Raw genomic sequence first — 24,066 nt, 5'->3', positions numbered from 1 at the left:
ATCACAAATATATTTATATAAATGCTTGCTATTACTATTCTTTTAAGTTTAGAGTTCTTTTTTCTTGCCTGTTTCTGCATATGTTTGAGATATCATATAGCCCTGTCTGAATTCTTAGATTTTAGTTCCATTTCAAACTTCTTTTTAAGGGTACTCATCAAGAATTAATCATGTCAAATGGATTATTTTAATTAAAGCAGTTATAAGGGGAGGCAAGATTGGACTAGGCAATTGGGGAAAGTCAGGGCAGAAACAGGATACACCAGGAAGAGACTCAGACCAGGGATGGGGTAAAAACTGTTTTCCCCTCCATCTCACCTTTGATTCCAAGACCTGTGACATCCTTCTTTACCAAGACTACATTTACTTCGTATTTAACTGGCTGGGATTGTCTACTTTGCAATTTCCTTTCTTTGCTGACTTTATCTGGTTTCAGTGAATTGATCACTTGCATCATTTTAAAGTTCTTTTTAGTATTTCACAGTTTCTGTTTCAGGCTAAGGAAAAATGAAAGTAAAAACAAAAGGCTTTCTGACTCAGCTTTTTTTTTTTTTTTTTGTAGAAAAACATCGGAGCTCATAAGTTAAAAAGTAAGTACTAGCTCCTTGCTCTTTTTAGCAAAAGAGAAGCTCTGGGACCTAGAAGGCAAACGTGGTACTCCATAAGGCCACACCTTAATGATCTGCATTCATGTCCTGGCATGGCGGAGTGAGAAGAAAATGTCTCTTTTGAAAGAGGAAATATTCATCTGAGAAACAGGCTTCTGCTTGACCCACCATTTCCAGTTGGCTCTCTGATGGCTATTTAGGATTGGGATTTTCCTAGTTTGCATTGAATTCTGAAACAAGTGACAGCTTCTCACTGTCTTTTCTGTTTCTGGTTCAGTTCCCACATCTTCCTGGAGGGGATACCTGCAATCTCAGAGGATTAAGGCCCAAAGTGCCTTATTTTGGAACTGGAAATACAAACGGAATGCAATAGACACTTGTGCTGTTTAATAGGAGTCACCTTGGAATTTAGGACTGGAGCACCACACCGAGTAGATTCAGTAACTAAGGTATGGGCACAGAGGAATGTGGCTGCTTAATTAGGGTGGGAAAATTTTATGCCTACTGTATTGGGTTTTTTTTCTTGGCACATTTACTAAAATGCTCACTGGGTTTGGTCTCTTTCTCTTAATCAAGTCCTTATTTTATATGTCTTTGAGTGTTTGTCCGGTCTCCTTATTTTGCATTGGGGTGAGTGCTAAAATCTTGGTAAACTGAATCATAGCAAATCTTAAATTGTAACAGATAGGTGAAACATTGAAAATGATTTCATAGTTTATACTCCAGCCAATAGCCCTGCAGCTTTCTCGAATCAAATTACTTAGTAGCTGCAGTCTTTGAATTGTTATAATGCAAAATGTCCTCGGGGTCTGAACAACCAGGAGTTGTGCATTCTAAACCTTGCTTTGCTAGTAGATAGTTGTGTGACTTTCATATGGATGCAGAACTGGAAAGGACCTTGGAGATCATTCACTTAAATCCCATCTCATTTTACGTATAACAGAACTGAAGCCCGAGAAAAGTGAAGGGAATAATTCGTTGCTTTATTCCTGTAACCATTAAGTTGCAACTCCTGGCTCAGTCCAGCACCCTTTTCACTACAAGTATTTTCAAAAGGTGTATTTCCAATGTCATAAATACAGGAAATTCATTGGCAGAGCTAGAATTTGAACCCAGATATTCTTATTACAGATTTGATACCCTTTCCACTGCATGGGAAGGCTTATTTTGGGCAAATCTCTTCAATCATTTGCATTCTGCCATCTGTAAAACTGAGGATTTGGATTTGATCTTTCTCTGTCTTTTGGGAGGAGGCAATTAGGGTTAAGTGACTTGTCCAGGGTCATACAGCTAGTAAGTGAGTACATGCTTGAGGCAAGATTTGAACTCAGGTCCTCCTGACTCTATCCACTGCACCACCTAGCTGTCCTGGATTAGATCTCTAAAGTTTTTTCAAGCTGCGATATTTTAAAATTAATCAATTAGAATAGGTGAAGTTGGCATGCATAATTTAGCTTTAAATTAGAAGTAAGGTTCCCTACTTTTTGCTAGTAATACTTCTGTGGACTATCAGAAAAATTTAGCAAATTTCAGAAGGGAACATTAGCTGTGTTCTGCCTATGCTCTATTTTTCAGTAGGTACAAATTTACATAATACCTGGATGATTTCTCTTTCCCGAAATAAAACCTCTTTCACAGGGTTTTTCTCTGATATTACTTCTCAGTCTCCACCTTTCACACCCATACCCCCTTACAACATTAACAGAGAGGTACATTACAGTGCTTTGAATTTAGAAAATATTCATCATAAATTTAGACCTTCTGGTTAGTAACTACTCTAGTGGCCCCTTCCCCTACTTGGTGGCCATGGTAACACATATCCACACCCTTGGTTGGCTTGTCCTAAAAGTTGTTAGTGAGCTTAATTTTATTCATTATATGGAACACATTGTCTTTAGGACTAATTCCAGAGTTTTTATCCTGAGCTTCTTCTGCCCTTAATGCTCTTCTGCTTGGGAGATCCATGACCCAGTTGTAGTCCAGTCTAAACATTCCTGGCTGGTACCAAAAAAGACCACTTGCATCTGTGTCAGTAGGTTGCTCTACTTTAGTGGTTCCTAATCTTTTGGGGGAGGAAGATTCCCTTTTTTTAAAGTCAAAAACATTTGTGGATCCTCATATGATAGGAGATATACTATTAATATCCATTGACTGAGCAAAGCCATATAAAAAAGCTCTTATGAATTCATCAGTGTTTTTTAAATGAATTTGTATTTTTACTAATCACAAAAGCATCTGAAAGGCATCTGGAAAAAAGTAATACATGTGCATGCAATACAGAAGGCAAGTTTACTTATTTGTTATTTCTGAGTCATGATGTATGTGTTGTTAGAACTAAGTAAGGATCAAAATGCTTGGTGAGCTTATGGTTTCTAGGACCTCTTGCAGGCTCTCCAGTGTTCCTTGGCATATAGACTCAGAAATCTGCTGGTCTAGTGGTTACCTTGTAGGAGAACAAAAAAATTCTCATCACCTAGGATCTTTTAGTTGAACTATGTCAAGGTTCACAGGATTTTTGAGCTAGAGTAGAAGCATCAGAAGCCATCTAGTGCAACCTATTCATTTCATAGATGAGAAAACTGAGGCCCTGGAAGGCTCCATGACTTGGACATGATCAAGATCAGAGGGGAGAGTTAAACCTTCACTTCCACCTGATTTCTGAGCCAGTGCTCTTTCCACTACATTATTCAACTTTGTGTTTTTTGTATCTGACAGAGGTTCCACCACAAATATCCAACCAGTTCCTGAAGAGCAGCAATGTCATGTACTAGTTCCTTTTTAAAAATAAGCTTTATCGATACCCCAATTTAGGTTTTTTTAAACTTTTATTTTTTTCAATTAACAAACTTATTTTTACTTTCTCTCCTTCTTTCCCTCCACCCCTCCCCAGGAAAAGAAAAAGAAAAACAAGACCCATGTAACAAATATACATAGTCAAACAAAACAAATTCCCAAATTGGCTATCCAAAAATGTTGGTTTCGTTTCATACCTTGAATCTATCACCTCCCTGTCAAGAGGTGGATAACGTGCCTCATTACTGGTCCTTGGAATAAGGGTTAGTCACTATATTGATTTGAGTTCCTAAATCTTTCAAAATTAGCTTTGAAAGCTATTATCAACATTGATTTCAGAATACTAAACCTATCCCCCTTATGACAGGGAGGTGATGGGCTCAAGGTATGGAATGCTCCATTTATTTTTTTGGATGGCTAGTGCAGGAATTTGTTTTGCTTACTTATGCAAATTTGTTATGTTTTTTTCTTTTCTTTTTTTTAATAAGGGGGTGAAAGGGAGAAAAATATATTTTTTGTTGAATGAAAAAATTAAATTATAATTTAAAATTATGTTATTATAAGAATTGTTCTCTTGGTTCTGCTTGCTTCACTCTCCATCAGTTCAAACAAGTCTCCCAGGTCTTTCTGAAACTGTCCCTTTTGTCATTTCTTATGGCATATTAGTATTCCATTACTTTCATATACTGTAATTTGTTTAACCATTTACTAATTAATAAGCATGCCCTTAATATCCAGTTTTTTTCTACTTCAAAAAGACCTGCCATAAATATTTACAATGTCATCATTATGTAAATTTTTCTCCTGGTTCTGATGCTTTTTGTTTTTCCATCATCATTTGCAGCTCTATTTTTAACAAAGAAACAGTTTTAACAAAACCACACAGTTAGGTAACCACCCAGGGACCAAGTTTGCAAGTATATACGACATCATGCAACCATAGTCCCCTCCCCTTACCGGTTTACGGAAAGGAGGTAAGTGCTTTCTAATCTCCCTTGACTCTAACCCTAGTGATTCATCAGGTGTTATCTTCTTTTGCTCTCTTTGTGTTTAAAAGTAATGAATGACTCAATAAACATGAAAATTACAGTCCAAGAGGGATCTCACAAGCCAAATATGCAGAGTAGAGGAAATAGCTGGGTGGGGTGATTTCCTGTATTTACCACGTAGGCATGAAGGTTGGAAGCTATTTGCTAAGACTGGCCCCAACTATTGTTATAGTAATTCTGTTGCCCTGGAAAAAGAAGGCAACTTTTTTGAAAGAGGATGCTTGGGCCTTCTGGCCCTCTGGCCTGGTTTCTCGTGTTTGAAATCTTTTGCAATTATCAGCTTTGACAAGCAGAAAATAACAGACCTCAGTCCTTAACGGTAAGAAAGATGGACTCTTGGACCTTCCCCTCGGGCCTCCCAGATTCATGGCCATTGCCATTTACCGTGCTGCTGCACCCTAAGGGCCACCAAATCTTTTCATCTTCCTTATGGCTGAAGTCCCTTATAATAATGTTTTCCCTAATTAGAATGTGAATTCCTGGAGAGCAGAGATTGTCTTACTTTTCTCTTTGTATACCCATAGCTGAGTCTAATGCTTGGCTCGTAGTAAGCACTTAATACATACTTTTTCATTTATTTTTCATTCATTCAGCTATCAAGTCCTGTCATTTCATACCCATGGTATTTTTCGCCGAATCTAAAGAGCATTTACTTTTCTTCCCCCTGGCCCTTTTTTATTGATGCCTTTTGGTTTTGCATTATATTAATTTTCTTCTTTTCCCAATTCTCCCGTGCCTAATAATGTATGTTTCTTTGCATTTTAAGTTTATTACCTCTCTGTAAAGATATGAGTGGTATGCTTCATCTTTAGTCTTCTGGAATCCTGGTTCTTCCTTATACTGATCAGAGTTGTAAAAAAACTCTCAAAGTTGTTTTTTTTTTCCCTATAATGTTGTTCTTGCATAGATTGTTCTCATGATTCTTCTGCTCATTTCACTCTGAAAAACTTTATAGAGGTCTTTCCAGTTTCCACTGAAATGGACCATTTTGTCATTTCTTAGGGTACAATAATATTCTATTACATTGATATGCTATAATTTATTTAGCCATTCCCCAATAGGAAGATACCCCTTTACTTTCCAATTTTAGGCTACCACAAAAAGAGCTGCTATAAATGTTCTTGTACAGAGGTCTATTTTCTCTTTCTTTGATCTTGTTGATGTGTCAGCCTACTAGTGGTATACACAGTTTAGCAAAGTTTGGGGCATATTGCAGTCCCAAATTGCTTTCCAGGATGACAAGATCAATTCACAATTCCACCAGCAGTGCACCAATATATCTGTTTTTGCACAGCCCTTTCATTTGTTATTGTCCTCTTTTGTCATCTTTGTTGGTCTGAAGGGTTTGAGGTAGAACCTCAGAGTTACTTATTTTGCATGTCTCTAATAATAGTGATTTAAATAATTTTTTATGTAGTTGTTTTTATAGCTTAGATTTCTTCCTTTGCAAAATTCCTTTGACCATTTATCTGTTGGGGAATAATAATATTAACTAGCATTTAAGCTGTACAAAGCACTTTACAAATAATATCTCATTGGAGCCTTACAATAACCTTGGGAGGTAGGTGATTTTATTATCCCTATTTTATAGATAAGGAAATTGAGACAGGCAGAGGTTACGTTCAGTTCAGTTACGAAGTGTCTGAAGCCAGGTTTTAACCTGTGTTTCTGACTCTAGGGCCAGGATTCTATCCACTGCACCACCAAACTGCCACTAATGGATAAGAATTACTCTTCGTCCTACATATTTTAATCATTTCTTATATATCTCAGCTGTGAGATCTTTATCCAAGAAATTAGCTGCAAAGATTTTTCCCCATTTGTTTCTTTCCCTTCTAATTTAAATACATTAGATTTGTCTGTGTAAAAACGATAAAATTTTATACAATCATAATTGTTCGTTTTGTCACATGTGATTCTCTCCATTGCTTGTTTAGTCATGAACACTTCCTCATCCATAGATCTGAAAAGTAATTTCCTCTTTGCTGCTCTAATTTGTTTATGATATCATCTTTTATATCATTTGGAGTTTATCTTGGTGCGTGGTGTGAAGTGTTGATCTAAATCTAATTTCTGCCAGATTGACAAAAACAGCTGGGATAACTGGATAGCAAACAGTGAATCCTTCCCCCAGTAACAGAAATCTTTGGGTTTATCAAATGCTAGGATATTAGGTTCACTTACTTTATATGTTTTGTACCTAATCTGTTCCACGGATTCATCTCTCTATTTCTTTTATCCAGTAACAAATGCCTTTAATCAATCAATCAATATTTATTAAATACCTACTACATGCTGAGCACTGTGTTAAACACTGGGGATACAAAAAAAAAAAAAAGCAAAAGACAGTCCCTGCCCTCAAGGTCTCATAATCTAATGAGGAGAAAATATGCAAGTAAATATATATATAAAGCAATTTACATACAAGAAAAATAGGAAATAACTTGAAGAGGGAAAGCACTATAATTAGGGGTAAGGGAAGGTTTCCTGTAGAATGTGGGATTTTATTTGGGACTTAATAGAAACCAAGTTGGTCAGTAGTCAAAGTGGAAAGGGATAGCATTCTAGGTATGGGGGACAACCAGTAAAAATGTTTGGAGCCAAGAGATAGATTGTCTTGCTGGCTGAACAACCAGGAAGCTAGTGTCACTGGAGCGAAGAGAATGTGTAGAGAATTAAGGTATAAGAAGACCAGAAAGATAAGAGGAGGCTAAGTTATGAAGAGCTTCTCCTGGAGGCAATAGGGAGCCACTGGAGTTTATTGAGTTGGGGTGGGTGACATGATTGGAACTGTGTTTTAGAAAAATCACTTTAGTGGCTGAATGAAGAATGAATTGGAGTGGAAAGAGACTTAAGGCAGGCAGACCCACAAATAGGCTATTGCAATAATTGAGGCATGAGTTAATGAGAGCCTGAAGTGCCAGTATCAGAGAAAAGAAGGAAGTATACTGCTTTGTAATACAGTTTGAGATCTGGTTTTGATGGCCCTCCTGCCTTCCTACTTTTTTCTTTTTTTTTTTTCTTTTAATTTTTTTTCTTTTTTCTTTTCCTACTTTTTTTCTATTATGACCCTTGAGATTCTTAACTTTTTGTTCCTCTAGATGAATGAAGTTCATTGCTATTTTCCCTAGCTCTATAAAATATTCCTTTGGTAGTTTGATTGGTCTAGAATTGTAAATATGAATCAATGTAGATAGTCTTATTTTTATTATATTAACTTGACCTACTCACGAGCAATTGATATTTTTCCAGTTACTTAGGTGTGCCTTTATTTCTGCCAAAAAAAATTTTATACTTAGATTCATATAGTACCTGGGTGCATCTTGGTAGATATGTTCCCAAAAATTTTATAGTTTTTGTAGCTATTTTAAATAGAATTTCTCTTTCTAGCTCTTCCTCCTAAGTTTTGCTGTAAAGATATCGGAATGCTAATGATTTACATGAATTTATTGTATATCTTGAAACATTATTGAATTTATTTCCATTTGTTTTTGTCTGACTCTAGGGTTTTCTAAGGAAATCATCATTTCATCTGATAATGTTGTTTCTTCTCTGCCTATGCTTATTTTTTCAATTTCTCTTCTTCTCTTATGGCTGCAGACAGTATTTCAAGTATTGTGTTAAATAGTAATGGTGTCAGTGGCTGTCCTTTAGCACTGATGTTATTGGAAAGGCTAACTTTTCACCATTATACACAATACTTGCTGTTCTATTTCAGTAGTTATTATTGGCTATATTAAAGATAGATCTACTTACTAATATGGTTTGTAGAGTTTTTAATAGAAATAGGTGCTGGATTTTGTCAAAAACTTTCTCAATATCAATTGATATAATCATATAGTTTTAAAATTTTTATATTAACTTTTTTATATTTGTTGTTCTCCTTATGTTGAACTAACACTGTATTCTTAGTATAAACCCAACCTAGTGTAACAACAATGTTGCTAGCAGCTGCTGTGACTGTGTAAGACAACACCAGCACACAGGAGGGCTGTCAGCACAAGTTCTTTGATCTGCTTTTCCAAAGAAAGCAACTTAAAGGGGTTTACAATCTCACTTTAATCAAACATACACATATCATTCACTTAGTTCAGGGGGAAAAGCCAGCACACCAAACATCAGAGCAAATATAAACAGAAATTACAAACAGAGATGATATAAATAGATCAACATTTCTGTCTAACCAAATCACAATACTTAGTTACCAGAGAAGCACCAATACCTGGGTTTTCAAAGGAGGGTGGGGCTGGGGCAGCTGCTTCAGCCACTTACCTAAAGTCTTGTGTGGGGTGAGACCACCCGCCAGCAATTAATTTAAAAAGTCAGAGGTCTCTCAAATTTAGGAACAGAAAAACTTCTTTATTACCGATAGACAATCGGTAGGGAGAGGTGGGGCCCAGAGGGCAGAACCCAAACTTATACTCTAATGTAAACCTCCCTCCCCACCCCCCACTGGTCTTTTACTCTCATTGGTGGAGTCCAGGCCCACAATTTCACGGAAATCTACTACCCCAGGTACAATTTAGCCAATGCCAAACTCTTTTATTATTATTATTATTTAATATATTTAGTTTTCAGCATTGGTTTTCACAAGAGTTTGAATTACAAATTTTCTCCCCATTTCTACCCTCCCCCCCCACTCCAAGATGGTGTATATTGTGGTTGCCCTGTTCCCCAGTCAGCCCTCCTTTCTGTCACCCCACTCCCCTCCCATCCCCTTTTCCCATCCTTGTAGGGCAAGATAAATTTCCACGCCCCATTGCCTGTGTATCTTATTTTCTAGATGCATGCACAAACTTTTTTTTTGTTGTTTTTGAACATCTGTTTTTAAAACCTTGAGTTCCAAATTCTCTCCCCTCTTCCCTTCCCACCCACCCTCCCTAAGAAGTCAAGCAATTCAACATAGGCCATATGCCTATCATTATGTGTAACCCTTCCACAATACTCATGTTGTGAAAGACTCACTATATTTTGCTCCTTCCTAACCTATCCCCCTTTATTGAATTTTGTCCCTTGACCCTGTCCCCTTTCGAAAGTGTTTGTTTTTGATTACCTCCACCCCCATCTGCCCTCCCTTCTATCATCTCCCCCTTTTTTATCTTCTTCTTCCTCCTTTTTTCCTGTGGGGTAAGTTACCCAATTGAGTATGTATGGTATTCCCTCCTCAGGTCAAATCTGATGAGAGCAAGATTCACTCATTCCCCCTTACCTGCCTTCTCTTCCCTTCCTACAGAACTGCTTTTTCTTGCCACTTTTATGTGAGATAATTTACCCCATTCTATCTCTCCCTATCTCCCTCTCTCAATATATTCCTCTCTCATCCCTTAATTTTATTTTATTCTTTTTAGATATCTTCCCTTCGTCAACAGTTCAACTTTAGTAAGTCCCTTGCAATTTCTTTTTCTTGATTATCTTTTCATGCTTCTCTTGATTCTTGTGTTTGAAAGTCAAATTTTCTATTTAGCTCTGGTCTTTTCACTGAGAAAGCTTGAAAGTCCTCTATTTTATTGAAAATCCATATTTTGCCTTGGAGCATGATACCCAGTTTTGCTGGGTAGGTGATTCTTGGTTTTAATCCTAGCTCCATTGACTTCTGGAATATCATATTCCAAGCCTTTCGATCTCTTAATGTAGAAGCTGCTAGATCTTGTGTTATTCTGATTGGGTTTCCACAATACTCAAATTGTTTCTTTCTGGCTGCTTGCAGTATTTTCTCCTTGATCTGGGAGCTCTGGAATTTGGCGACAATATTCCTAGGAGATTTCTTTTTGGGATCTATTTGAGGAGGCGGTCGGTGGATTCTTTCAATTTCTATTTTTCCCTGTGGCTCTAGAATATCAGGGCAGTTCTCCTTGATAATTTCTTGAAAGATGATATCTAGGCTCTTTTTTTGATCATGGCTTTTAGGTAGTGCAATAATTTTTAAATTATCTCTCCTGGATCTATTTTCCAGGTCAGTGGTTTTTCCAATGAGATATTTCACATTGTCTTCCATTTTTTTATTCCTTTGGTTCTGTTTTATAATATCTTGATTTCTCATCAAGTCACTAGCTTCCACTTGCTCCAATCTAATTTTTAAGGTAGTATTTTATTAAGTGGTCTTTTGGACCTCCTTTTCTATTTGGCTAATTCTGCCTTTCAAGGCATTCTTCTCCTCATTGGCTTTTTGGAGCTCTTTTGCCATTTAAGTTAGTCTATTTTTTAAGGTGTTGTTTTCTTCAGTGTATTTTTCAGCATTTTTTTGGGTCTCCTTTAGCAAGTCATTGACTTGTTTTTCATGATTTTCTCACATCCTTCTCATTTCTCTTCCCAATTTTTCCTCTACTTCTCTAACTTGCTTTTCCAACTCCTTTTTGAGCTCTTCCATGGCCTGAGACCAGTTCATGTTTTTCTTGGAGGCTTTTGTTGTAGGCTCTTTGACTTTGTTGACTTCTTCTGGCTGTATGTTTTGGTCTTCTTTGTCATCAAAGTAAGATTCCAAAGTCTGAGACTGAATCTGGGTGTGTTTTTGCTGCCTGGCCATATTCCCAACCAACTAACTTGACTCTTGAGTTTTTCAGCGGGGTATGACTGCTTGTAGACTAAAGAGTTCTATGTTCCACGCTTGGGGGATGCGCCAGCTCTGCCACACCAGCACTCCTCCTTCCCCAAGAACCCCCAACCCGGACTGGACTTAGATCTTCAGCAGGCTCTTCACTCCTGCTCTGATCCATCACTTAATTCCTCCCACCGGATGGGCCTGGGGCCAGAAGCAACTGCAGCTGTAGTTCTGTAGCTGCAGCACCTCCGCTGCCCCCTGGGTGGTAGCCAAACCTCGAACTCCTTCCACTCCCACAGCTTTTCCCACTAACCTTCTCTGTTATCTTTGGTGTTTGTGGGTTGAGAAGTCTGGTAACTGCTGCAGCTCACTGATTCAGGGCACTAGGGCATGCTCCACCCGGCTCCTGGTCTCGTTGGTCCGTACCGCCCCAGACTGCGCAGCCCACGCTGGGCTCTGCTTCGCTCAGCTACCCCTCTGCTCCCAGCTCCATGCAGGATAGACCTTGCCCAGAGACCATCCAGGCTGTCCTGGGATGGAGCCCTGCTTCCCTCTGCTCTTTTGTGGGTTCTGCAGTTCTAGAATTGGTTCAGAGCCATTTTTTATAGGTTTTTGGAGGGACACGGTGGGGAGCTCATGCTAGTCCCTGCTTTTCGGCTGCCATCTTGGCTCTGCCCCCTCAAAATACCCAGTGCCAAACTCTTAAAGACACTTTTTCCCTTATTTGGCGAGGACACCGTTCAGGTGATTTTTTTGTAACTCGAAACTTAGGCCTAGCTGCCAATCAGAAGCCCTGAACCATGCTGAAAGGTCCCCACCCCCATTCATTCCACTCAACTCACAGAAAGGCTGAGATTCAGATTCCATGAAAGGGCTTCACCATCCCACTCAGTCTCATCACCAACACTCTTTCTATGAGTGTGCCCCCAAAGGCAAACTGCCAACCTCGGAGCCTTTATATACCCTGTTCAGGGCCCTGAGGGCTCAACTTAACAAAAAGGTGTGGGGGCTGGGGCCTCACATCTAGTTATTGAAAGGGTTTGGGCCTGCCTCTAATCAGGCCCCACCTGAAGTCTATGGAGGGGATGAGAAGAGTCTTTAATCCCTGATCAGCATCACAAAAGTGTGGGCCTGTCTCTAATCAGACCTCTCTTTGTTGGCCCCACCTGAGGCCTATTCGATGGGCTGGAAAGATCTTTCACTTACACCTAGTCATAGTGTATAATTTTTCTAATATGTTGCTGTAGCCTACTTGCTAACATTTTACTTAACATTTTTATGTCATTATTCATTGGGGTTACTGGTCTTTAGTTTTCTTTGCTTTATTTCTCCTTGGTTTAGGTTTCAATATCACGTTTATGACATAGATAGAGACTGCAGGCAGTGGAGGAAATATCATGCATTTCTCCAATGCACCACATTCATACAGCTAGGTGGTGAAGTGGAAAGAGCTCTAAGCCTGGAGTCAGGAAGAGTTCAAATAAATCATCAGACATTTACTAGCAGTGTGACCTTGAGCAAGTCACTTACCTCTGTTTACCTCAATTTCCTCAACTATAAAATTTTTCAGCCTCGGTATCCCTTGAAAGCTATCTGTTTACTAAGTAATAGAGGAATTGTGATATGTGAGTCTTATTTACCACCATTATCATTCTTAGCATGCACCACAGTGCTTTTTCCACATAGTAGGGTACAAGGCTTTGTTTAATGTTTTGGTGAAGATGGGAAAGTCTCATGGGGTCTCCTCCTTCTCTTTGGTGGGCAAGGAAAGAAAGGTGTATGAAATGTTCCCTGAACGGAGAGCAAGGGAAGCTAGTAATTTATTTATTTTAAAAAATCACTAAACCTTTCTTATGTTTATTGAATTTTTTAAGAATCACCAAGTAACATACCAGAGTCAAGCAAGTATTTATTAAGTATCTACTATGTGCTAGATGCTGGGGATACACAAAAAATGAATCCATTTTTTCCTACAAAAGGCTTACATTTTATTGGGTGAGACAAGGAATATAAAATATGTTTATACATATGTATGTTTACATACATATAAATTATATATACATATATATTTTAAAATACAAGGCAATTTTGATAATTCTGGTAATTCTGGAGACTGGAATATTCAGTTGACTTTGGCTTCCTCTGCATTTAATCTCTCTCCCAAGAGGACAAGTTTTACATCAGAAAGTCTTCTTTGTTTTTGTTCTTTCGGAAGGTCACTATTTTGCCTTTAAGTTCCAAGATCTGGTCTCAGTATGGAGGAGGACAATAATATTGAGTTTCACCAGAAGTTTCTCCTCATTGATGAAAAACTGGAGCGTAAAGACGTGGAGTCTCTTAAGTTTCTCTGTAGTGACTTGATCTCACCTAAGAACCTTGAGGGTATAGACACAGCTCACCAACTCTTTCAGAAGTTCATGGATGAAGATTTGTTGAATGAAGATGATTGTTTCCTAGTGGCAGAGCTCCTCTTCCTAATTAAGCAACATTATCTACTACAACACATTGGATACACAAAGGAAAAAGTACAGAAAGAACTTTCTACCAAAGGGAAAATTTCCTCATACAGGTAAGGTTTCTGTGATTTGGGCTAATTTGAGGGGAATTTCTTTTTACATTTCCACTCACCTTGGGTTTTTATCCTTTCCATAGTATCCATGGAAAACTTATTCACAGAATTGTAACTAGGGCAAGATAATAGGGACTTTACTCCATGGTGCTGAAATTAGGGGTCAAAAAATTCAAAATAATGATTCTAAAAGTTTGTGCAGAAGCCTATGACTGATTGATTGAATAAAGATATTTAGACTTTGTTTACACCTAGGTCAAACTTCTAATTGATTGGTTGTTTTTACCCAGTGAAGGGATCAGGACGTAGCATCTTCTCACTTTAAGTAAGGTGGCAGGTGATTGATTGATTGATTTAATGGATTCTCCATCCTTAAACATGTGTCCTACCCTTTCTTCACTGTTAGTAGATTTATTCTCTACACTGCTGAATGATGTTTCTATATCTTTTGAATCTGGGGGAATAATAAGTATAGAGCATTGTGAAATAGGAGAAAAAAGCCTTGTTACCTAGGGGAGGAAGGGAACCATCCATGTACTCTGTCTGCTTTGACAAGCTCTCATACATTTTTTGACAGCTAAATCCAAAGGAGAGTGGGGAAGATGAAGGGCAGGCCTGCCTTAGAACATCCCTCAGCAAACACCATTTTAAATGGCATTGTCATGTATATACCAGGGAAAGTGATGTTTTTCAGCCCTTCATATTTGCCTGAACCACCAAACTGGAGGATTTTAATTATGACAAAAGACTAAACACATACTCAGGCATTGTTGTGTGCTTATCTCATGCACCTACTCCCTGGATTTAAAGAACCTGAATAATCAATTTTAAAAGTCAATTAAGCAAACATTTGTTGTCATTTGGGTACATTGGGTACCTTTTGTATAAAGAGTACTGGGCCTGGCATGGGTGGGTCCAGGGGTGAGGGGAAAGGAGAAGGATACAAAATTCTGATAAATCTGTCTCTTCCTTCATGGAACTTATGATCTCCCTGGTCGTACTCCCTGGTTTTCCCTATAGAGAGCTTGAGAGAATGATCTTGTACTGAACATTATAGATAAGAATCTTTGCAGCAGACTCAGGCATCTCGTATGTGCTAAGTCAGTCCAGGATCACTTGAACTCTCTTGAATCTAGATTATGCCTTTTCTCAATCTTCTATCAGTTTAACCCATTAATTGATTAATTAATTAACCCAGGGAACTGAAGGGAGATGCAAGTTGGGTTCCTCTCTATTATGTCTGTGTAACTAGGTGGTGCTGTGGATGGAGCACTGGGGCTGGAGTCTGGAAGACTTATCCTCTTGAGTTCAAATCTGGCCTCAGACACTTACTAGCAGTGTGACTCTGAGCAAGTCACTTAACCCTGTTTGCCTCAGTTTCCTCATCTACATAATAGGCTGGGGAAAGAAATGACAAACCACTCCATTATCTTTGCCAAGAAGACCCCAAATCAGGTCACAAAGAGTTGGACACAGGGGCAGCTAGGTTGCTCAGTGAGTAGAGCACTGGCCCTGGAGTCAGGAAGACCTGAGGCCTGAGACACTTGATACACTTACTAGCTGTGTGACCTTGGGCAAGTCATTTAACCCCGATTGCCTTGTCTTCCCCCCTCCAAAAAACAAACAAAAAAGAGTTGGACATGACTGAAAAATGACTGAACAGAAACAGTTATGTCTGCAGAGTATTCATTACTAACAGCATTGAATTCATGTCACAGAGTTATGCTTTACAACCTACATGAGGAAGTCACTAAAGAAGATTTTGAGTATATCAAATTCCTCTTACATAAGGATATACCAAAGTCATTAGTGGTGAGTGGAGAAATTGACCATTTTTCTATCTCTTTGATATTTCTATTTCTACTTTTGTAGGCTGTCTATTCATGGGACTCCACAGCAAAGGCTTCTCACCTGCTTTCTTCCTCTCTTTCCCTCTTTCAAAAAAAAAAAAACTTGCTCTGCAAACAGCAATATAATGTATAAGCCAGCCTAAAAGAGTAAAACCAGCTCAGAGGTTTAGCTCTCCTTGTTTTTTATCTGCTGCCTATGTATAATGTCAGAGTGGCAAAGACAGCAGCATTCACTCAGCTGAGCTGCACAGCCTCCCTGACTGTACTAACACTTGCTATAGTCTCCACTACTTCAACCTTCGGCCTACCTTCTGCCATCTTCTCCCATTCTCCCTTTCCTGTTTGTCTCATGGTCTACCTGGGAAGCTTGACTAAAAAATTCTTAGCATGGTTGTGAGCCTCTTTCTCCTTCCTTTCCCCACATGCTTGTGACCAAAATAGCCAAGATAAAAATAGACCATGATGTAAATCCATATACTAATGTTGATTCTATTTCAGTCCTTTTTAAGTCTTTTGAGACATATGGAGAAAAAAGAATTTTTAAGTGAGAATAATCTGGATATGCTGGAGAGAGTGTGTACGCCTTTGTCAGCAAATCTTATAAGACGAATCAACCAATACAAAGACGAGAAAAGTAAGTCAGCTACTTTTGAGTTTGTACCAGACCATGGATGTATTCTAAGTAGTGAACAGTGCTGTGGACGATATTTTATGCTGCCTTGTAGGTAACCTGGGAACCAAGACTTTTGTATTCAGAGGGTTACAGGACTTCTCTTATCCCTCTTGCTAGGATTTTCAATACAATATTAAATAATATTGGTGACAGTGGGCATCCTCGTTTCACACCTAATCTTACTGGGAAGGCATCTAGCTTATCCCCCTTACAAATAATGCTTGCTGTTGGTTTTAGATAAATGCTTCTTATCAAGTTAAGGAAAAATCCATTTATACCAATACTTTCAAGTGTTTTTAATAGAAATGATTGTTGAACTTTATCAGAACCTTTTTCTACATCTACTGATATAATCATATGATTTTTAAAAACTTTTATTATTGATGTAATCAATTATGTTAATAGTTTTCCTTATGTTAAGCCATTCCCACATTCCTGGTATAAATCTAACTCGATCATAATGTATAATCTTTGTGATATATTGTTGAAATCTTTTAGCTAGTATTTTATTTAGAATTTTTTTCATCCATATTCATTAATGAAATTGGTCTATAATTTCCTTTCTCTGTTTGTACTCTTCCTAGTTTAGGTATCAGTATCATATTTATTTCATAAAAAGGAGTTTGGTAGAATCCCTTCTTTACCTATTATTCAAAATAATTTATTTAATATTGGAATTAGTTGATCTTTAAATGTTTGATAGAATTCACTCGTAAATCCATCTGGTCCTGCCTAGGAAGCTCATTTCTGGCCTGTTCAATTTCTTTTTCTAAAGTAGGTCTATTTAGATAATTCTATTTCCTCTTCTGGTAATCTAGGCAATTTCTATTTTTGTAAATAGTCTTCCATTTGACTTAAATTATTAAATTTATTGGCATATAATTGAGTAAAATAACTCCTTATAATTGCTTTGATATCATCTTCATTAGTGTTATATACACATCTTTTTCATTTTTAATACTAGGGATTTGGTTTTCTTCTCTCTTTTTAAAAAAATCAAATTAACCAGTTGTTTGAATGTATTATTTTTTCCATAAACCAACTCCTAATTTTGTTTATAAATAAAAAAGTGAGCAAAAATAAGATGGAGGGAAATTCATGAATAGTAATTATAACTTCGAATGTGAATGAGATAAACTCACTCATAAAGTAGAAATAAATAGTAGAATGGATTAAAAATCAGAATCCAATAATCTGTTGTTTACAAGAACCACATTTAAGAATGATTCACATAGAGTTAAAATGGAAAATTGGAGTAGAATTTATTAGGCTTCTGCTGATGCAAAAAAGGCAGAGTTAGCAAGTTATGGCTAAAAAAGATTTAATTAAAAGAGATAAACACAGTAACTACATTTTGATAAAAGGTACCATAGACAATGAAGCAATATCAATACTGAACTTATATGCACCAAATGCTATAGAACATAAATTTTTAAAAGAAAAATTAAATGAATTATAGGTGGAGATAGATAGTAGTATTATAATAGTAGAGGACTTTAATCTTCCCCTCTCAGAACTAGATAAATCTAACCAGAAACAAATAATAAAGAAGTTAAGGAAGTGAATAAAGTTTTAGAAAAACTAGATGAGAATTGAATGGAAATAGAAAGGAGTATACCTTTTTCTTGGCAGTTCATGGTACCTTTACAAAGATTGACCATATATTAGTACGTAAAATTTTGTAATTAAAAGCAGATATATTAAAAGTATTTTTTCAGATAATAATGCAATAAAATTATATTTAGTAAGGGATCAAGGAAACATAGATTAAAAACTAAGTGGGAATTAAACAACCTATTCTTAAAGAATAAGTGGGTTAAAGAAGAAATAGTAGAAAATCAATAATTTCATTAAAGAGAATGAAAATAATGAGACAACATACCAAAACTTATGGGATGCAGCAAAAGCAGTGATTAGAGGAAAATTTATATGTCTAAATGCTAATATCAGTAAAATAGAGAAAGAGCAGACTAATGAATTGGGTATGCAATTAAAAAAACTAGAAAAAGAACCAATTACAAATCCTCAATTAAACACTAAATTGGAAATCCTAAAAATTAAAGGTGAGGTTAATAAAATTGAGAGTAAAAAAACCCCATTTAATTAATAAATAAAACTAGGAGTTGGTTTTATGAAGAGGGCCACAGAACTTAAGAGGATTTTTACAATAGAGATAATTGGAGTGCCAGGATTGAAGTGCCAGAGGATATGTGAATAGGGAGTGGCAGTACCATGTCTGATACATACTAGCTATTTAATAAATGCTGGTTGATTGTTGATTGAACTTAGGGGACCCCCACAATTCCAAATTTAGTCTCTAGCTGTATTGATTTCTACCTATATGGATCCCAGACTCACTTCTTCCCAAACTATCTTTTCTAGTGGGAAGTTCCATCTTGACTAACTGTACAACTCTATTTCCTGTTATTGCAGCATAATTAGATAACTCTCGATGTGGCCAAGAATAAAAATATATCTTTTGCACTTGCCACAAAATTGTTTTCCTTTGAGTTCTTTTCTTCATATGTTCCCAAAACAGGGCAAGAGGGAGGGAGAGGGAAGAAGAATCATCAGAAATTTGACATCTGAAAGCTTTTACCCTCCACCCAAAATATTTTAATCTTTTAGTAAACCAAGTAAGGGTGGTGTGAAACTCTAAAATTAAAAGTGAAATGAATTGCAAGTCCTATCTAAAAAACTTGATTAATGCCTTTTGAAATAAGCTAGAAGGAGAGGCAGTGCTGAAAACATATTCAGTACCTATATTCAAGATGGGCCTGTACTCTGACCTGGATTTAAACCTTTCCTCAAACATGCACACTCTTTGTGACCCTGGGCAAATCATGTTCTCTACCTGGGTCTCAGTTTCTCCATCTGTAAATTTGAGGGGGGTTGTACTTCATGACCCCTAGGGTCCTTTTCCTGTTTAAAATCTCTGATCCTGTGAATGTAATGCTTAATTGGTATGTAACACATATCCTAAGATGCTTATCCCAACCACCACTTGGACTGACAAGTTGGGCTCTCAGAATTTGACTATTGCGTCTCCTCAGGGAAATGGGGGCTGGGGTGGTATCTTTTCTAGTGCTATAGTTCATGAGCCCCCATTACCCTGTTCTTCCCACCACAAAACTGATTCCATTATCAGTCAGCCAGATGGATAATCTCGATGAACTCACAGCTTCTCTTTCATTATTTTTTGAAAGATTCGATGTTTTCAGAGAAGAGAAAGGGAAGAATGAAGAAGTCAGTAGTGGTGGTATTTGCAGCATGCTGAAGCCATGCATATACAAAACTATGTTTTTCATTCATTCATTCATTCATTCACTAACCTACTTTTCATGCCATATACTCCTACTTTGTGTAAAGCATTGTGTTGTGGGAGCAACAAAGATAATTCTGCTAGAAACATGGGGCAGCAGAATGGTGAGTTTTACTGAAGGATCTTACAAAGGAGAGAAAAAAATGCTGAACACATGAGATACAGCTGGTTAAAGCTACAAACTAGACAGAATTTAGCAGCAGCTCTAAATAACAGTTTATGTTACTCTCATTTGATGCAAATAAGCATTTGATTTCTTTTCTATATTATTTTTTTCCAGAGGACTCTGAAAGCCTGCTGGAGCAGCATGCACCAGAACAACCCTTGTCAAAGGCACAAGGTCCCTTAACTAAGCTAAATTTAATTCTGAACTGGGGAGGATTTAAAAAAAAATTTTTTTTAAGTTGTGGCCTCTGATTCCTTCACCTCACCCCCTTATTCCTTACCCTGGTCTAGTATTGACTCTCCTAAACATTTTTTTCACTTTAAAAAAAGAATTTTGTTTTAATTAGCCTAAATCCACCTTTTCACCCTCCTGCCCCAACTCTTTCCACTTATTGAGAACATAAGCAAAACAGAACTCATTATATACATGTATTGTCAATCAAAATAACTTTGTATATTGGTCATGTTAAAAAAAATATCATTTTGCATTCTCTGAGCCTTACCTCTTTATCAGAAGCTGAGTAGCATGTTTCATCATTAGTCTTCTAAAATCACAAATAAGATTTCAGCACAGTAGTATTCCATCACATTTAGATGCCATAACTTATTTATTGATTCCCCAGTTTATGGGCACCCCCCCCCCCGCCACCTGATTCCTATTCTTTGCTGCTTCAAAAAGAGCTATAAATTTTTTTGTACATCCTTAGAGTTTGTTTTGCTTAGGACTAATTTCTCCCATAATTTACTCTCTCTCTAATTCTACCTCCTCTCCTCTTCCCTTTCCCTCCTATTTTTCTATTGAGTGAAATGTATTTCTTTATCAATTCTGTGTGTGTATTCTTCCCTTTTTTGACCAGTTCAGACCAAAGCATTGTTTAAGTGTTAGCCTCTCCCTGCTACTCTCTCTACTTCATTTGTATGGATGTATAGTTGTGTACTCTGATTATGTGACAATTTTCCCTAACCTTCCTTTCCCTGTTCTCTCCCCACCCTGCCCACTGTATTCCCCTTCCTTTCTCTTTTCATTCTTTTCTTTTTTCAGGGAGTGGAGGGAGGGCAGGAGGCAATCAGGGTTAAGTGACTTGCCCAGGGTCACATAGCTAGTAAGTGTCTTAGGACAGATTTGAAGACCAGAATTTGAAGACCAGATTTGAACTCTGGTCTTCCTGACTCCAGGGCTGGTGCTCTATCCACTGTGCCACCTAGCTGTCCCCTATTTCCATCCTTTTCTTAAGATCATTGAGACCTAACAGAATTCTTGCCAGGCCTTGTCTAATTGGACTCCCCCTATCACCCATGGTGGTTAGGTTTCAGAAGGGACACATATATCATATTTTCATATTTGAACATAAGCAGTTTATCCTTGTTTAATCCTTTATCATCATGCAGTTTTTACCTTTTTACATTTCTCTTAAATCCTGTGTTTGAACTTTAAAGTTTTCTATGCAGCACTGGTCTTTTCCTTAGGAATGCTTGGAAATCCTCTATTTCATTTTTAAAAACGCATTTTTTCTCTGTAGTTTTGCTTGGTAAGTTATTGGCTCTAAGCCAATATCCTTTGCCTTCTAGAATATCATATTCCAAGCTCTTCATTTCTTTATAATGGTGACTACTAGATCTTGTGCGATCCTGACTGTTACTCCTCAGTCCTTGAGTTCTTTCTTTTTGGCTCCTTGCAGTATTTTGAATTGATCTGGTAACTCTTGATTTTGGCTATATTGCTGCTAGTTTTCATTTGAGATTTCTTTCAGGAAGTGATCAGTGGCTTTCTTTTTCTACTGTTTGCCCTTTGGGTTTAAGATCTGGGGGTTTTCTTTTAAGATTTCTTAAAATAAAATAAAATCTTTAAAAAGATTTCTTAATATTCAGATAGTCCAATGAGTCTTATTTTTTTTCTCTTTGATCTGTTTTCTAAGTCATTTTTACTATGAGATACCTTAATTTTCTTCTATCGGACCAGTCTTTTGACTTTAATATTTCTGGTTGCTTCATGGGTAGTCATTGGCTTCTATTTGGTCCATTTACATTTTCAGGGAGTTTGTTACTTGAACAAGGTTTTGTACCTCTCATGCCAAGCTATTAATTCCCTTTTCAATTCTTTTGCTCATCCCCCACCCCAATTTTTCCCTCAAGCACTCTCATTCTGTTTATAAAAATATTCTAAAACTCTTTTTCAAACTTTTGTTTCATCTCTTCCAGGCATTCTAACTGAGTTTATGCCCAAGCTGAACTTTTCTCTGAGGCTTTGCCTGTAGCTTGTAGATGTTTTGGAGTCATTATCTTCTCCCGGATTTGTGTCTTGAGTTTCAATGACATCATAATAGCTCTTTTTGTAGGGTAGCTAAGTGGCTTAGTGGCTAGAGCATCAGGCTTTGTGTTAGGAAGACCTGAGTTCAAATTTGCCTCGGACACTAGCTGTGTGATCTTGGGAAAGTCTCTTAAACTTTCTTTGCCTCTGTTTTCTCAACTAAATGGGGATGATAATAGCACCTGCTTTTTCCAGCGTTGTTGTGAGGAACCATTGGGATAATATTTATAAAGCACTTAGCACAGTTCCTGGAATATAGTAGGCATGATATAGGTGCTAGTGACGATGATTATGGTCAGGTTCTTTATTCGTTTGCCCATTCTTCCAGCCTGTTTCTTGCCTTTGGACTTGACATTAGGGCTGGGCTCTGTGGCACATCTGGAGGGAAGGTCTGTGCTAGTCTTGTTGGTGCTTTCTTAAGGTGTTGAGTATTGTGTTATTTAGGATATGAGGGACAGGCCTCTGACCTGCAAGTTCTCAGTGCTCCCCAAGTGCTATGATCCTGGGCAAAGTCTGATTGTTGTCCCCTTGGTCTGGGCTCTGCAAGTCCCTGGCCTAGGTTTGGTTCTGAGCACCATTAGGCTGCTGCTAGACTGACCGTATCGACTAGTTGAAAATCTCTGATGGTTCCGAGTGGCAGATTGTAGGCTCTGCTTTGGTCTGGGATTCCTGCTTTGGATATTCTGCTGCAGGCTGGTTAGTCTAGATGCTGGAAATGAAAACCGTGCTTTGAGCCTGAGGTCTGAGTCACGCCACCACTAAGGCTGCTTGCTGTTGCTGCTGCTGGCTTCTGAACTTCCTCCTTTCTCCGTAGATAGCCCAGGGCCCCAGTACTCTGACGGTTGGTCACCACTCTCATCTTCCACCCCCATGGTTAGTCAGGGCCCTTTCTCAGTCTGTTCTGGAGTTATGACTTGGGCTGGCTTGTTGTTTGTTGTTGTTGTTCAGCAGTGTCTGATTCTTCATCCATGGGGTTTTCTTTTTCTTTTTTGGAGGCAGTCAGGGTTAAGTGATTTGCCCAGGGTTGCACAGCTAGTATCCACTTGATTTTCTTGGCAGAGAGACTGGAGTACATTGCTATTTCCTTCTTCAGTGGACTATGGAAAACAGAGGTTAAGTGACTTCCCCAGAGTCAACACAGCTAGTAAAGTGTCTTAGGCCGTATTTTTTTTGAAGAGGGGAAGGCAGGGCAATTGGGGTAAAGTGACTTGCCCAAGGTCACACAGCTAGTAAGTGTGTCAAGTGTCTGAGGCCTCATTCGAACTCAGGTCCTCCTGATTCCAGGGCCGGTACTCTACTTACCGTGCCACCTAGTTGCCCCTTTAGGCCATATTTTAAACTTGGGTCATCCTGACTCCGGGCCCAGTGCTCTATCCACTGAGCCACCTAGCTACCTCCTTTGAAGCAGGTAGTGGGCAACAAAGCTGCTAGTTTGCATCTGTCCCAGTCACTGTGCCCAGAATGGGTCTGGTGGAGCCCCAGTTTGGGTGCTGGACCTCTTCTTGGTGTGCAGCCTCCCCCTGGGCCTGTGTGTTCCTGAGCTCACCTGATCCTACCCATCCCTACTCTCCAAAGACCTCTCTGTCTGTCTCTCTATGCTGACCTGGACAGGGCAAAGCACTCCCTGTGAGGTTTTCTGGATTTTCGCATCAGGATTCAGACTGGTGCACTTTCTAGAAGTGTTTGGAAGAATTTTGTGGAGGGGAGCTTGCTCCCCTGTTTCCTATAATTCTGCCATCTTAGCCACCCCCTCTACCTCCCCCCTTTACCCTTCCATCCTTCCCCTCCCCCAGTTCTGCCCTACTCCCCAACTCTTTCCTCACTGATCCTATTTGTCTGATAGGGAGTAAGTATAGACTCTGAAAGAGCTGACTTACCTTTAGAGCAGAAAGGCATTCTAGGGTCCCATATCAATTTGAAAGCTCTGTCTGGCTTGTCACAATAGTCAAATCCGTTAACAGGGCTGAGTCATCAGGGTTTTGTTCCAGGGTGCCAACAATACCTCTGCTCCTTCAATATATAGAGAGATAATTGAGTTTAGTACCTATTTATTATTAGTTAAATAATTAGTTGGAATCGTTTAATAGGAAGGTATCAAATGTACTTTATGCTGCTCTTCCTGTGGGCAAAAACATCTGATAATGGCTGTGGTAGTGATATTTATTTCTAATGTTGGCTATGATAAAAAGGG

General features: G+C 38.2%; 1 protein-coding gene across 2 annotated transcripts in view; it reads left to right on the top strand.

Moving 5' to 3' along the window:
- Positions 1-558: 558 nt before the first annotated feature.
- The window catches only part of CASP10 (caspase 10), a 39,547-nt gene continuing 16,039 nt past the window's right edge, over positions 559-24,066 (top strand). Inside the window, exons 1-6 of one of the 2 annotated variants that reach the window (XM_036757899.1) lie at positions 559-590; positions 886-1,057; positions 4,246-4,375; positions 13,204-13,557; positions 15,276-15,369; positions 15,906-16,041. In XM_036757899.1, coding sequence (XP_036613794.1) covers positions 13,244-13,557; positions 15,276-15,369; positions 15,906-16,041 — 544 coding nt within the window. In that variant the 5' untranslated portion in view covers positions 559-590; positions 886-1,057; positions 4,246-4,375; positions 13,204-13,243. Of the gene's footprint in view, positions 591-824; positions 1,058-4,245; positions 4,376-13,203; positions 13,558-15,275; positions 15,370-15,905; positions 16,042-24,066 lie in introns of those variants that run through there. The other variant, XM_036757900.1, reaches the window with a different exon arrangement.

Source organism: Trichosurus vulpecula, chromosome 4 (genome assembly GCF_011100635.1).
Source record: "Trichosurus vulpecula isolate mTriVul1 chromosome 4, mTriVul1.pri, whole genome shotgun sequence".
In the NCBI taxonomy this organism is placed as follows: Eukaryota; Metazoa; Chordata; class Mammalia; order Diprotodontia; family Phalangeridae; genus Trichosurus; species Trichosurus vulpecula.
Note: the sequence above shows the minus strand (reverse complement) of the source record. Positions and strands in the feature narration are given on the sequence as shown.